The 17,235-nt window shown below is 32.6% G+C and overlaps 1 protein-coding gene across 2 annotated transcripts in view; it reads left to right on the top strand.

Moving 5' to 3' along the window:
* MDGA2 (MAM domain containing glycosylphosphatidylinositol anchor 2) overlaps positions 1 to 17,235 on the top strand; it is a 417,841-nt gene that overhangs the window by 247,254 nt on the left and 153,352 nt on the right. For both annotated transcript variants that reach the window (XM_031679006.2, XM_072962999.1), the window contains exon 8: positions 8,018 to 8,311. In XM_031679006.2, the coding sequence (XP_031534866.1) occupies positions 8,018 to 8,311 (294 nt within the window). The remainder of the gene's footprint in view (positions 1 to 8,017; positions 8,312 to 17,235) is intronic.

The raw sequence follows: 17,235 nt of genomic DNA, 5'->3' as shown, positions 1-17,235 counted from the left end.
TATTTATATCATGGACAAAAACAGTGGGCTTACTATACGGTATGATGACATATTTAAAAATATGTGCCTGTTTCATATATGATTTACCACAAGACTATAAGGAGTACAAGTCTTAGAATATAGGTCCAAAAGGACATTCTGTTATAGAGCCAACTAACCTTTTCTTTATTGATAATAGAGGAAAGCCATAGCACGGACAAATTACTCAAGACTTCCAAATGCTTCCAATATTTTACCTGCCTGTATCATTACTGTAACCAGTATGTGTTCACTTTATAAAAATCTATTGTTTCTTGTGTGTTTTTTAAAATTAGAAATAGAGTTCATGCCTGAAAAATCATCTTGAAATTCATATACTTTATAATTAAGCCTTGAATAATCAAGAGGTGATTATTCATCAATAGTTTTCTTACTTTGGTTGCCTAGTAACCTTGATTGGTGCTCCATCAATCAATCAAGAATTCGTTAAGTACCTCTAAAATACTTTAAAATGTCACATGATGTGGGAGCTACTGAGGAAATACGTAAAACCTGGTACTGATCTCAAACTGTTTTAGCTACATACGTAAGAGAGTTGACCTTTTGTCATGACATAAATAGAATAAATCACACACTGTAATTCAGAGACATGGAGGATGGATAAAAGATACAGAAATCAGGAAGGACTTAAGAGAACAGGAAACCTAAATTGGACCTTAGAAGAATGGGACATTATTGAATGGATATTGTAATGGGAAAGTCATTCCTGAAGAGAAAGAGGGAAGTAGGGAATGAGCCAAGTGTTAAACAGATCAAAAGACTTGTCTAAGTTGAATAGAGAGCTTTTTACAGAAGCCCTATGACTTACTAAGGGTTGGCAGGTAAGACAGAAAACAAACAGTGAGATTTAGAGCTGTTCTAGAAAATGGGGAGCTACTGAAGCTATGTGAATGGTAGAATGATAGGATTTTTAAGAAAGATTAATTCAGAAAAGGTGAATTTTTTTCAGGAGGAGAAAGAGCCATTCATCAATTAGATTTTAGTAATTCATTTTTAAGGGGGAAGATAATTCCAAAGGAAGAGCAGCAATGCAGCATATTATATTATATTAACCTACAGTTCAGGGAAGTTCTACATATTTTAAAACAACAACTGCAAAAATACTCTTTGTGCTGCATATCATATAAGTGATCATATTATCTCTGTGTTTTTACAAAACAGGGAGTATCCATTGACAACCTTTATTCCTTTCATGAGTAATGGGCTGTAGAGTGTTGCTGTCTTTCATCAAACAATTATGGTCTCAAAAAGGAAGCAAATATGAACAGGTCCATTAATAAATGAATAGTCTTTAGCATGTTGGATTTCTTTTGTCACCTTGAATATCTTTCAAACACAGTTTACTATGTATTTTGACACATAATTATTAAGAAAATGGGTCAAGCTTAGCTTATTAGTTTAAAAAGTATTTTAGAGATTTGGATTGGAATTATTTTTAAGTTGAAGGGAATTCTCAAATTTGCCTAATATCATCATATGAGTATTTCCCAATGGGCACTTATTCTTATAAGGTTCATGTATTGAGGCAATTATTCTAAATCTTAGCAGTGTACTCATCAAATCAGCTATGAGGTGTATGGTGATTAGAGTATTTACACTATTAGTGTATGGAGGTTTTTAAATATAAATTGCAGTAATGATATTATTCTCACTTACATTAAACATACTTTCTTGAGTGGAAGAGAATTGATTACAGTTACAACAAGAAGCTGACAATTTCACTAAACCAGTAGCTTGTTTTACTTACCTCACAGTCCATTACGGGAAGTCATTACTGATGTGCCACTGATACCTGTTGCAGTTGCAAACTATTCAGTTCTTTACCTCCATGTAAAGTTAAATGTTGTGATTTCTCAAAACCTCAAAATCTGACTATATCCATGTGCATGACTTATGCTTACAGAGCTTGTTGGCCAAAAAAAAAAAAAAAATTGAGAACTGCTGACTCAGATACTGAGAAAGCACTCAAGTGATAGGGAATCTTTAAAACATTGTGGTCTGAAATAAGGATGTTGCTAACTTTGGAGTTTCAATCAGTAGATCACTAAGGATGAAACTCATATCAAGTCTATAGTTAATTTTTTACCTCACCTGTTGTTTTTGAAGGTTAAAAAAATACAAAAAAATTGGCTCATTTGGATTAGATAAATTACAAATTTACTATTTACTTTTTTTTAATAGACTTTATTTTTTTAGAGCAGTTTCAAGTTTACAGCAGAATTGAGCAGAAAGTACAGAGTCCCCACATAGCCCTCCCCACCCACATTTACTTGAGTCTTAACTTTTTTAACATGTGTTTATATAGATTTAGTCAGCATGAGAATCCTTGAATTCAGATCTCTAGGGGTCACTTTCATAAACACACAATATTCTTGAAATCTTATTTATTTATGTTTTAAATATATATTATACATTCTACTCTAGGACATACATATGTAAACTACTTCTTCCCAAAATTCAAATATAATTAACTTAATGCCATACATATTTTAGGATTCTTGAAAACATGAGTCTGATTGTCTCTTTGGACACAATTCTATTTACTGCTTAGTTTGCTATAAGTTTTATATTAAAAGAAATCTATCTTTTGTGTCAATATCTACTATTAAAGTACACTATACATATTTACATATTTTAAAACAGTAAGTCCATAATAATGATATTTTGATGTCTTTGTTTCAAACAGCATGATATTTTCTCATAGTTGAGAAACTAACCTTCCCCCATATTCTTTTGAGTAAGGAAAATAAGCTAGTCATTTTCTGAGTTAAAAAACAAAAATTAAATTTCCTCAGTTTCTTCCCAGTGAAAAAATGAAAACTTTTTTATTTTCTATACTTGCTTTATTTTATAGACTGTGATACAGTGGAAGAGTTGACAGAAAACCAGTTTGTTCAAATTACTTGTCTATTTATTTTTGGAATGAGAGGCTTAGATGCCATGTCATGTTTTTTTAAGATTCTCTGATTATGGCAACTCCTACAGCAGTATTTCAGATAAAAATCAAAGTAAGGGCAACATATAGAATGTATATCAGAAAATGTATCTTTGTGTTTTTATTATCTTTATGACTTTTCTCTGGCAAGTACATTATGTATAGATACCATAAAGTGCAGACATTTCTAATTTTCCTACTTAATTTGATGTTTTTGTTGTGAAACTTCATATTTTAAGAAAAAATAATTTAATTGTTTAGAGAAAGGGAATAAAAACATGACAATATTAAATGGCATCTACTCAGATTGGCTCTTTTGTTTAATTTACAACTTATCTATCCAATTCTTAAGTGAAAGGAGAAAGAAAAAGAAAACCATGAGTCCTTTTATGACTCTCTTAACTCTCTCATACCTCCACACATCTCAAGATCTGCTTCATCTGAAATCTATGCTAACAATATAGTTCATAGCAGATTGTGCTACTTGTATGTGTTACTAATTGTAGAATTATTACATTCTATTGTAATTTATTACTCTTGTTTTAAAATGTTCATGATTTTTATCTATTATGTTTATTTCAATTATATTCATAGCTTTTTATCTTTTTACTTTCTTACCCTTCTTGCCTTCTCTCCCTCTCTGCCATCCTCAATTATTTCATGACTTCCTGGTCGGTGCCAAGCAGGAAAGCAGGGCACCAGGCTTTAGAGGTAGAGTAGGACACTCTGTGCCTTCAGGGAGCTGTATGGTCAGGGATTTAGACTTGGGGAAATACAGGGCAAAGCCACTAGTACAGGTTAACTGGGTAAACAACATAACATGTCAAGAAGAGTGAGCAACCAACTCAGCCCACGGGTAGGCAAAGTTATCACATACGTGGTAACATTTGAATTCAATTTTAACACGTGGAGCTGCCGGAGTTGCTGGAAGACAACAAGGGCCAGACTTGCTGAGCATAGAAAAGAACTGCTTGTGCAAGGGCACAGAGGTCCACTAGTCAGTGCAACTGTAAGTGAATGATTATTGTAGGCGTGAGTGACTCTAGAGGAGCATTTCTATGACGTTGTCTAGAACACCATGTCCAGAGTGATACACTTGTTGTTATTAAAAAAGTTGAGTTTTCATAAAATGAGCTTTGGAAAATAGGTTGCATTAACATTTTATGTTTCTCTGGGCTTCCTGGAGCCTGTAATATGCTAATATGCACTGCACATATTGTAGAAGAGTGAAAATGAAAGAGAATACACAAATAAATTAGAATTTACCAATAATCCCACACAGAGAGAACCACTATTAATGCTTTGGTATATTTCCTTTTGGGCTTCCTTTTCTGCTATTTTTTTCCCATGTAAGTCTTGTTCTTTCCCTAAATCAGTGCCCGTCTGTCTGTCTTAATTTTTATATTTGTATAAACATTTTTACTGAGTTCCTATTTTGTGCAAAATAGAGTGTGGGATGCTGCACGTATAAAGATGAATCATGTATATTCTCCCCTGTAAGAAGCTCTCTGTTGTCATTTATTGGCATATGCCTTTTTTTATAAAGATGTGATATTGTGCATACTGCTCAATAACATGTTTTACTCATTTATTATTAGTACTTATAGCTATTCATACTACTCACTAGCATGCTTTTCTTGCTTCAATAAATATCTTTATTAAATATAAATATCTTTATCAGCAAATAGGTCTATTTCATCATCATTTTAAAAGGCTGCATCTTAATCTACTGGGTATTCATTTTTCACTGTAATTTTTAAATAAATCTATCAGGCTATTTTCATTTTTTTATTAAAGCAGTATTATGATGACCACTTTTAATAAGGATTGTGGTTTTCATAGTGACATGAACATAACTGTATTTATGATGGTAAAGATTATGACAAGAAAGCAGACCTTGAAGAATTAGACTGGTGACCAAGAGATTGCTTAGGACACTGTCACAAGAAGACAAAATGATGTTCTGTACTAAGAAATCCACCTGTAGCCATGAAAAGATATAAGCAAATATGAGAAATATTTTTGATAGACAGACCAAAGCAGCTGATTGGAAGTGATGAGTCAGAGGACATGGTAAAACAAAGAACAGTCTGTGATTCCTAATCAGCAGATTAAGTGTGTTGATAATTACCTGTCAGCTAAGTCAAGAAATAAACAGTGCTTAGATTTGGGGATTTGCAAGACTTTTGGAAAATAGAAGTAGGCTGCAATCACAGACTTGGAAGAGCCTTGGGATAAAGTTACAATTTGTATTATGAACATACAAAACAGAGAGATAGTCACAAACAAGATCTCCCAACAGAAAAAAAAAAATTTGTAACAATTAAGAGAGTTCTAGAGAATGGAAATTTTAATGTAGAGAGAGAAGTCTATAAAAACGCTGACAAGTTTTAAAGCTTTCAAAAAATGGGCTAATTTCTTTTTTAAAAAATCGATTTTAACTTGCCTAGACTAAAACTGAGGTTTACATTTCTATAATTTTGATTACATAGGGAGAAAGATTTATCTAATGAATTCAACGTACATTTTCAAGGGAGTTTTTGAACTATTTAGCATTATAAACTTTAAAAATATAGCTAGTCAAGGATCTATTTTTGCTAGACTGTCGTAATATAATAAGATTTTTGAATATTCATCTTATTAAGTCAGAAAACAGATACTTTTATTAGACCACTTCTATCTTTAACTTTATAGTCAAAATATTAATAACCTTGAAGCTCATAAAGTACAAATTCTTAGTTTCAAAAATGAAGAAATTAATACTCAGAATGTTTAAACTTGGCCAAGTCATGTGGTTTGTTTATGTAGAGTTGAGGATGAAAGATTTCAAACCAAAGCATTCTATTAAATAATCTTTTAATAAATATTTTCTTTTCACTTACTTTATATAAATTTATCATAATTTGGATATTTATTTGAATTGGCATATCTTATAAGCAGTTTTGGCTTCTATAAGGGAATTATTCTGATATAGGTTGACATACATATTTAAGATATATGATAGATAGATAAGGTAATTTGCAATGTATGTGTTATTTACCCCTCACATTCCTACCTTGACTCTTTTTAATTGTCTCTGAGGCAGTGTCCAAGAGATGGGCAGGGAAAACTGGTCTAGTTTGTCCATAGGCGCAGAGTGATCATGAACAAGAGGAAAGGAGTCCAGTGCTATCTCCAGTTATTCATTCCAGACACCATAGTTGTCTGGAGCCTGCTTCAGGGGTCAAAGCTCTCCATTAACCACCTGCTATAAGTTGGCCTCAGTTTGAATTCTATTCAAATCAGAGTATTTATCCGCTCTTATTCTCAGTGTTCTCATTTGTTAAATTTTAGTACTAAATATTTGATCCTAGGATTGTTATGGGGATTAATGAAAATGTAAAATCCCTAACTATGTCTGGCATGCAATAGTAGCAAAATTAATGTTGAATGCTGAGATTACTGCCATTACTCTGTGTTCTTTCTCATGGAGGATTAATAAATATTATAGCTTGTTTCTGATCCTATTGTTGTAAGATGATGCTTAGAATTGCATCATTCCCTGGTGGTTCACTTCAAAATGAACAAATTACTTAACTAAATCATTTAGTTGTTTATGTTTACAAGAATAAATTGCTTAACATACAGATTTTTTTTAAATGCAGCAATTTTAAAATAGCTTTTGTTAATGCCAGTTCCCAGAATGTATATCTACTTCAAGAAGGTAGTGTTTAATGCTTCATATTGTCTAATTTCTAGGATGCTATGTATTATTTAACTTGTTTTTTTAATTAGAAGTAAATGAAGGAATTAAATGAAAAAGTAGACATGAACATTCTTAAATAGTGAGATAATTTTCATATCATTTTGTACTTGAATTTAGTTTTCTCTATGCGAAATAAGAGAAACAACATTTCAACATTAGTTGAAAAATAATTTAAAAATTAATTATGTTTGTTTTTGTTCCTGGGCACTGGAGCACAGAAACGCTAGAAGGAGAATAAAGCTTTACTTTTTCGTCCATGTGTAATATTACTTCCAAAGGAGGGAGTGTGTGACATTTATTACAAAGATAAAATTATTCATATATTTCTGTTTTTTTCTTATTCTGCCATCTAATTTAGCTCATGCTTTTTTGATAGATGTTCTATTACATAGATGCTTTTGAATTCAAACCCTAACATAAATATATTCCAGCATAGTAAAGTAAGTTCCCATAAAATCAACCTAATTTTCTCATAAATATCTTCAGTCAAATCAGAAATTAGCTTTACTTGAGAAAATTAAATTCTTATATTATTGAAATACAACTTTGAAAACTCACTTAAAATTATTTTTACAGAAATAGCAATATCATGAGAAACTATTTACAATGATCTCAAAATGTCTTAAAGTGAAATTACATAAAATTCCAGTGTCAAACAATATTAGAAGTCCAAAAGAGAAGAATATAGTAAATTGTCAGAGAGTGGCACTGTAGTCAGTTGTTCCATTTCATTTCCTCTAGGGAGAGAACAAATCCTAAACCCTAGCAATTTGGCCACAGTTTCCAAAGTCAGAACTTCTGATTTTATATCAAAGGTTCTTTTTCCCTTTCCTACTGCTTGCATTTACTCTACCTGCTAAGTCTATAATGTGTCTTATCCCTTTCTTATAGTATCCTTGAGTGAGAGAAAACAGCATAGGAAGCAGAAGACCAAAAAGCTAAATCCTACTTCAACAAGTAGGATTACTCTTCTGTGAAATGCAGACGTTAAAGACCCAGTTAACAGTTGATAATAAGTCACTGAGTAGATTGTTCTTATGCCCATCATTCACGGTTCAATTTAATGCCTTATTTATTTTGCAAATGTTTGAAGACCTCATTTAAGAAAGTTCTATGAAAACAATTCATAATCACTTTGAGTTTATGTTCTATTTATTCTCAGGGTCTCTATAATTTTTGTCATCTGAATTGTCACACTTCTTCAACCAGCAGAAATTGTTTCCTTATGATTTTCTGTGTTTGAATATGTTTTACCAGTTTATACTAACCTTGAAAAATTTTCTTTTTCCCATTTCAAGTTCCACCCAATCTGACTGTTCCACAGGAAAAATCACCTTTGGTCACCAGAGAAGGAGACACAATAGAACTGCAGTGTCAAGTAACTGGAAAACCTAAACCCATCATCCTTTGGTCTAGAGCGGATAAAGAAGTTGCAATGCCTGATGGGTCAATGCAAATGGAGAGTTATGATGGAACACTGAGGATTGTGAATGTATCTAGGGAAATGTCAGGAATGTACAGGTGTCAGACCAGCCAGTACAACGGATTTAATGTGAAACCAAGAGAAGCCTTGGTGCAGCTCATCGTGCAGTGTGAGTAAATTTTTTTTCTATGTATTTCTATTGGGGGGACAAGGGAAGAAAATGAGGTGATTTGGGGAACTGGATTAGGAGACAATATTTCTACATTACTGCTACCTAATTTAAACTGTAATTTCCCTCAATCTGCATATTACTTGAGCTAATACACACTGATAGAAAAGAATCAGTGTGTGTGTATGTATGATGATTATGATGGTGCTATGTTGTTGGTTCATGCCAAAGAATTGACAAGCCTACTGGTTAAAAACTGGCCATGTGCAGTGAAACAAAATGGAGACAGGAAGTAACTGGTAATTCAGATTATAAACTCTTTTGCTTCAGTTTATGTTTCTACTTCAGCAATTATGTGCCCTTTGCCCAAATCACCCATTTATTTAAAGGCATCCCTTTGCTCAAATTGTAGAGACCTAATCATTGCAATGGTACGTTTGCTTATCTGAAGTGGTAAGAGTAGATTACGTTATTATTCTAGTGATACTGAGATAACTCAGGCAGATATTAGGTGCTGGTTTTTTCTTTACTTTCTTAATATGTAATTGTTTAATTATGAAAATTGAATATGATAGATTTTTAACTATTTTCATTGAAATCACTGTTACAGTTCTAACAAAACAATGCAGACATCGGGAGCTTTGTATTTGCTTTCAGCACTAAAAATACCTAAATTCATGAAGTTAAGAAGTTTAACAATATCACTAGTGTCGGGTGATTAGAGGATAATGCCCTGGTATTTTGGAGAGCAGGTGGAATAGATATTGTTGAAGAGAAGCAGCAAACTAAACACAATATGTTCAAACTCCAGAGTGCTGCTGTAAATTTTAATTGATGTATTATTTGTTAAATACATAGTGGCAAAGCCTTTAAGAAAATGAATGAAATGGATGAAACTATACACTTCAGTAAACAATGATGTTTCCTTTCTGTGGTTCTTCTGTTAAGTCAGAAAATGGAAAATGGAAATTAGTTCAAAAATGTCTATTTTTGTATCAGACTTAAGGACGTTGGCAGATTGACTTATCTGACTTTAAATTTGAAAGAACAATTAGATATGGGACGGTTATGTTTGGGACTGATAACAACAAATTCATTTATGTATGAGGAGTGTGAGTTGGTAGGAGGAGCAGGGTTCTGGGTGCTGCTTAAACGTTCCCTGTCCCTTTAGAAACTCAGATTTCAGTAGGCTCTTTGCCCAATAAATATACACACTTACATTTGTCAGATGTTTTGGCTGATATCCAGCTGATTAGTATTTTTTTTTTCTTCGGAGAGTGCAGCTTTCTAGATGGCAAGTTCCATCCCACAGTTCAATATGCTTGTTCCTCAGTGGCCTTTTTACTCATGACAGTAAGCTTATGGGTAGGGTAGTCACATGAAAACAGGTTTCAAAAAGAAAAAAAAAATTACCTAAAGAACCTCTCCTCAGTTCTCCAAAAAATAAGAGATACCCTCAAGTAACCACAGAGGAAGTTGATACAATTTGGAGCACTTCATTCTTGGTAATCAGAGGACTGTTCGCCTCCTCTGGAGTTACGCATGAAGCGTCAGTGTTCCTACAGCTATTAGGGCGATTCGTTTTCACTCTGCTCACACCTCTCTAGGAAAGCTGTGATACAAAGAAAAATCTGTAGAACCCACTGGCTCTAGGGAATTTTGAATTAAAGTTTCAAGAACCAGGGACTTTAATCTCCATAGAATATACTAACCTCCAGGATTCTGTTGATGAGCTAAACTTCCCCCCCCCCCTTTTTCTTTGCCTCTTAGTAAGTTTTATAGATAATATTAAGTTCAGCACAAGATTTTAAAATTCAATCTTATAATAGAGGATGAAGATAAATACTGGCACAGTTGTCTCTAGTGTCACAGGGATGTAATTGACTGAATGGCACCAGCAGACATAGGGAAAGCCTAGCTCATTTAATGTAGGTAAAAAGGTCTGCATCGCAAGATGACTTTGAAGAGCAGAGGGTGTAATCTAACAGCACTTCCTCTCAGAGGCACGTTTCCCTGGACTATCCAGGAAGGCGGCTGGATGCCAGCAGTCTTGCCAGTTTAAGTGAGGATGCCATCATGTTTTTCAAGAAACTCCCTTTCATGTATTCCCAGCTCTTCTGAAGAATCTGGTTATGTGTCTGAGCATTTGCCAGGTACAAATAACTGGTAACAACTCCAGAATATTTCTGAGTGTGTCAAACATTCATTTTCCAGGCATATAATCCTTGTTAGCAAATCCAGCTTGTGTCTACTTAAGGCTTATTTCTGTAAAACTAGTCATGCAGGAATCCTGGTAATATATTTTTAAATTTTTTAATACACTTTTATTGAAATAGAGTCAGTTTACAATGTGTCAATTTCTGGTATACAGCACAATACTTCAGTCATATAGGAAAATGCATATATTTGTTTTCATATTCTTTTTCACCATAGGTCATTACAAGATGTTGAATATAGTTCCCTGTGCTATATGGTATAAACTTGTTGTTTATCTGTTTTACATATGGTAGTTAGTATCTGCAAATCTCGAACTCCCAATTTATCCCTTCCTACCCCCTTCCCCATGCTGGTAACCATTAGTTTTCTACGTCTGTGAGTCTGTTTCTGTTTTGTAAATAAGTTCACTTATATTTTTTAAATGATAAAACATTTTAACTTTTACAGCGATTTCTTAAAAGTATGAAAAGAATATGGTATTTGTGCTTAACTTGGATAACTGTGCCCATACAAATGGAATTCACATAGAATATAAAATACTGTTATTTCATACACACATGCACACACATATACACATATATACATATATGTGCATGTGTTTGTATCTTCCTCAGCAATTAGTTACATCATTGCATCTAACAAGTTATGCTTTATATATTTTGTATTCCCTGAATAATATATTTTATATTATAGCTACTCAGCAAATGTATATAAATTATGATAACATATGGAATAAATACATATATATTGCATATGTCTTGGTTCTTATGTAACTAGTTCTTATTATTTAGGCTTCAGGACTGCCTGAGGATTTATTGCATAACAGTCTGATAGCTGAAAATGTCCAAGTGTATGAAAGGAGGCAATGTCAATTATTCTAACTCTTATAAAACACCTTTTTCAGGACTTGAACTCTACACTTTATTAAGATCTCCTTTCTTAAAATGTTCATTACATTGTCAAATTCTAGGAGAGTTCATTTTACACATACACACAATATGTATATACACATATGTATTTATATATAATTTTATCTGTATTGAAATATAAAAGAATATAAAATAAATGGTTTTAATAAGTAAGAAACAAACAAAAATGTGTCCCTAAGGTACATTGTTTCCTCATTTAGTTTTACTCATGTCCAATTAAACAATAATCAATCAAAATGATTAAAGCTTTAGAGCAAAGAAGTAATTATATTAGGCCTTTGATAAGCATAGGTTGTAAGGGCCTATTTTTCATATTACATAAAAATGGAACAGTCTCTTTAGTTTATGTTCTAAATCTCCAAGTGAGATTTTTTCTTAGCCAGTGTGTTAAAATTATAGACCAGTCATTTTATTAAAACGCTTATATTTATTTACCATTTCCAATTAATTTGCTTCTTACAATGTGTAGATAGTGATTTAGCAAGTGACAGAAGTACAGAGCTATCTTATTAGGAGTAGGTTAGTTGCCATGATAAAATGGTTTAAATTATGAAATTTTTGTGCGCAGTGTTCATTTCTTGAAAGCTTAAGGTTTATTTTATAATATTTTTAACTTCTACAATTGCCAATTACTACGAATAACATGGACCAGAATAAGAAGTTGCAAATATAAGATTTTAAAAAATAATGGTTCAGAATTCACCTAACTTAGAAAAAAAAGCTAGAGAAATTGCAAGTAAATTTTAAAGCTTTTAATAACAGAAGTTTACATTTTCAGCCACTACTTAATTTCATTTTGTTCACATGTTTTTGAAACTGTATAACAATTCTTTTAACTTTCCTGCTTATATTTATTTGAAGCAGCATTAGAATGGAATCATGGAAGTAAAAAATGTTGTGTAGGTTAGTTGATTCATATCTTTTAAAAATTATAATATGTTTAGAGCTTCTTGAACGAAGCAAAAACAATTTCCTAAATAAAAATAGCAGTAATAAAAATGACTTTTAAATTTATCCAGTTGAATACTGATTATTTGAATGTTGATTAATAAAAATGCCATTGGAAGAATGTACTCAAATATGTATATTAAATGAAGAAACTGAGATATGTCTATTGCCCTCCTAAAAGAAATTACTGCTTTTTCTTATACTTATATTATGGAAGTATATATATTATATGCTATTATCTTAATTTCATAAAGTATAACATTTTATTTTTCATAAAAGCTATACATTAAGTGATTTTATCTCAAAGCACTGGTAAAAACTTCTAGTGACATGATTATATTTTGAGGTACTTTCCTTGAAAATCAGGTGAAAAGCTATATACTGCATTGGATGTCACTTTTATTACTAAAGCTTTACTGTATGTATACATTTATTGCACCTACAATTAAAGATATTTATGTATAAGATAGTAAACTCTAGAATTTTTATTTTAAGTCAATATGTCATATAAATATATTTCCCAATGGGTTTAATGAGGAATTATAATGGAGCTGCCTTGAAAACAGATTTGTTTAAACATTTTATTTTTATGTTATTCCTGATATTTGGAAGTTAAACATTTTATTTTTATGTTACTCCTGAATATTTGAAAGCTGAATACTTGCAGTCTTTAGGATGAGTTTACTGTAGCTGAACTGCTCCTGTCATCCTGGGCTATCCCTTTGCTCCCTGTTTCTCACTCTTTCAGAGAAGACAGCAGAGTAGATAACAATCTAACGAAACTGTCAAAGACAATAGGAACTCTCCCATTCTAAAGAGCTTCTCAGTGTAGAGCACAGACAAGATGTCTTTATTGAGGAATGGAGCGCAGATTACCTAGAAAGAGGATCAGTTCAACAAGTATCTGGTTGATGTAAAGAAAATAAATGCAGATTTTTTTTCCTGGTTCCATCTCTGCTGCTGTCTTAATGTAGATACAAGCATAGTTTAATATTTAGAAAAAACTTATCTATTAAAAGTTTTATTCACTTTGCCGATATAAGACAGGACCCTCAGGTTGCTAACATGACCTCCCACTCCCCACTTCTGGGGACACTCGAAAATTCTGAGAACATTTCTGATTGTCATGGCTGGAGAAGGAGGGATGCAACTGGCATCTAGTGCATGGAGGCCAGGGAAGCCACTAAATGTCCCAAGTGCGTAGAGCTCCCAACAATGAATTATTCTGCCAAAATGTAATTTTTGTTGTGTGTTGGAGGAACTATTTTGTTAATTTTAGTGTGTTTGGAGGTATTCCTGGCTTCTTAACTTAAGATGCCAGTAGCATACTTCTCCCCGATGTCATGACAAAAAAAAAAAAATCTCCAGATATTGCCAGATGTCTTCTGATGGGCAAAATTACTCCAGGTTAAGAACCACTGCCTAGATGATGGCTCATATATATATAAGGAGACAAGATGTACATAATTTAGTGATGGGAACTCTGGCAGAATTCTCTGCCCCACAGGAACCAATGACTCTTGTAAGAGGCCCTAGAGCTACAAGAGTCACTAACTACATACACTAAGCTCAAAACTGTCTTCCTATCAGATGATAACATTCCTCTCAGTGCAGAAACAATTTAACACGGAAACGATGCCTAAAATCATAGTTGACATTCTTCTCTTGTCATAGAGAGCAGAGCTAGGATTTTGAAAGAAGACCAGATTCTCATTCAGAAGGGATTTTTTAATTTTCATTCTCTCAAATATATCTACTCTTTTCATCTGCCATGTTAAACTTCCTTAGTAATTGTTTTGCTCTAGTATTTTTCTCCATTTGGTCGTAATAATTACAGTTCTGTATATTAAGCAAGTAGAGTTCCAGCCTATGTTATTTCTTTTTTTTCCTTGATTTGCTTTTTGACTCATTTTCTGTGTACTGCTATGCTTATGTTTGTTCTTTGTCTGTCTTTTGGCTTTGCATCTGGGAAAGGAATAGCTGTATTTCATGCTGTTCCATCGGATCATTTTGATCTGTCTTATATAGCAAATGAGTATTTCCTGAAGACTTAAAGATTCTAGTAGGCAAAGCAGAAGTTTTTCGAAAGGAAACTTAGAGACTTAAGTTGACCATGTATTGTGAATTTGAAAGAAGGTCTCCCTTGATTTCACACTTACTAGACTTATTTTAAATGTGGAAATTACTCTTTCTTCTTAATTATAAGCTATTTTCAAAGGGAAAGAAGTCAAATAATTTTCTTGAAAATTAGTGAATATGTTCATTGTATTCTTTAATATTGTTTCTCAATTAAGTAAATAAACTAGTTTTCTTGAAAAAGATGCTTATGTAACTTGAGTATCCTTTTTTAAATTTAAGAGGGATTTAAACATACAAGTTAATTAAGGGAAGAAAATGTTAAAAATTAAGCAGGAAATTGAAAAATATTTAAGAAAAATAAGACAGTTTCTTAGTATTTATATTATTGGCATTAAAATGTATGGATGAAATGGGAAAATTATTCTAACGTTTCTTCAGTTATTCTTTAGTTTCCTTCTGTTTGTTAGTGTCAATATTTTGCCTGTTGATCCTAATGTTTGAAGTATATGTTCTTAAACATTAACTGCTTTATGTACAACATAGGATGATAAATATAACACTTTATTGCTTGGTTAAAAACATAAGTAATCTGAGTATATGAAGTTTTTGCTTCAATTGCTGACTTGAAACCCAAAGGTACAAATGTATAAATCAGTCAGTCACAGGTATAGGTAAACATAGATGCAGATTATGCAAATATTTTGAGAGAAATAAATACATATGATGCATATCTGTATATCTCAATGTTGGCTCCATGCAGAAGGCGTGTTTATTGAGTGAACACTCATTCTTGTTAGTGCATTCTTCTTTGTCTTCTGTGATAGGGTACAGGCTAATTCTGTTTTGTCTTCCAGCCGTGTCTTTATTGCTATTTATTCTTCCTTTCTCCAAATCAGGTTTTGGTCCTACTGCTCTCTTACTCTACACTTTCTTGCCTGGCAATATAATGACTTAAACTATCACGCTATGCAGATCTTCCCCACATTTGTATCTGACATATTCAGCCAGCTTCTGTGAAATTTCAACTTAATTTCCTGATGAATTCTAAAATCGAATGTGACTGAAATTAAATTTATAATTATGCCACTTAATAATTTTTCTTCTCTTGAGTTCCCTGTCCCACCTAAAAGGATCTCTCTTGTCTCTGTTACCAAGATTAGTCACCATTCTATCTTTCCCTTTTCCCAACATTCATTTGAAAATTCGAATATTGGATTCTGAAATTAGACATATGGTTTAAATTCCAGATTTGTTACTTTAACCATAATTTCTGTCAATATTTGTGTTTCATATCTGTCATCATAGAGATTTATTTTCATTATATCATAAATTTATCTGAAACTTAAATTAGATAATACCTGAAAACTTTTTAGCCCAGTGTTTGACACCTAAATAGTACTTCCTAAATATTAGCTCTTATTTCTCAAAATTTTGTCTAAATTCATTTCTGCCTCTCTAGTCCCACTGTCATTTTAAATGGAGGCCCTTTATCTCCTGCAAGAAGTTCCTACATTTTTTCCCCACCTCTGATCTTCCCTTTCCTCTCAGAACATTGCTATCAGGTGAATGTTCCTGAAAGCAGAAACACTTTTAGATAAAAGTGACAGGAAATTATTGTCTATATGTTATCAGCAAGAAACTGTAGTGGGTTCCAGGTTCTTAAACACTGCCTTCTCAACCATCAGCTCAAATCTCTCTTTTGCTTTATATTAGTGGTTCATGGTTCTCATTATTTCCAAGTCTACCTGAAAAAAAAAGAAAAGAAAAGAAAAGAAACTTGCCCTTTCTTGTCTCTCTCCAGGGATTAACTCCAGTGAGACATGATTTGCTTGGCTTGGATAACCAAGCCGGATTCATGCAAAGGCATGAATGCAAGCATTGATTGTTCTCTCTGTTCAGTAACTCTATATGGCTACTCATTACCTGTGATTCAAAGCTTAGACTCCTAAACTGGAAAGCAAGATCCGTCACCTTTCTCTGACATCATATACCATATTCCAATCAAGGTGAACAGTTCATTATGCTGTGCATTTTTGAACTCTGTGCTTTTTGTACTTTCATTCCTTTTGTCATAAGTATCCTTAAAGGCACCTCTGTGAACTCACTCTTTACGATCTTCAAAGCAACAGACAAATGCCATTTCTCTAAAGGTGTCCTCTGAAACCTCCAGCTATGTGTAATCTTTTTAACTTCTAAATCTGCACACTTTTGCTGTTCTTAGTAATGTCAACTTTCTAATTCCTAAGAAATATAGAGAGAGATAAATATAAAATCTATCTATATAAATATATATTCGTCTCTGTTCTCTCTCCCTTTCTCTCTGTCTCTTTCTCTTTAGAGTATAAGTTCTTCCCTTCATGAGTCATAATTGCATCTTCCAAAATAGCCTAGATCAGTAAATGCATTAATTAATGAATATTTGAAGTACATACTCTTGGCTTTGGTCATGTTTTTCAGCTTTAATTTTATTAGTGAAAATATAAAACTACACACAGTTTTTACCATTATGAATATGGGTACACTCCAGAATAGGGGAGAAATAGAAGACTATAAGTTGTAAGATGGATTGTAAAACTGACACTGGGTTCTAATTCTATCAGTGACATTTTTAATTGTGTGATTGTCTCAGTCTCTAGCACCAATTTCTTTATGCAAATGAAGAATTTAGTAAGATGATCTCTAAGTAATCTTGAAGTTTGATATTGTTAGCAGCAAACCATTACATTTAATGCATATATCACAGAAAACACA

This window comes from Vicugna pacos, chromosome 6 (genome assembly GCF_048564905.1).
Source record: "Vicugna pacos chromosome 6, VicPac4, whole genome shotgun sequence".
NCBI lineage: Eukaryota > Metazoa > Chordata > Mammalia > Artiodactyla > Camelidae > Vicugna > Vicugna pacos.
Note: the sequence above shows the minus strand (reverse complement) of the source record. Positions and strands in the feature narration are given on the sequence as shown.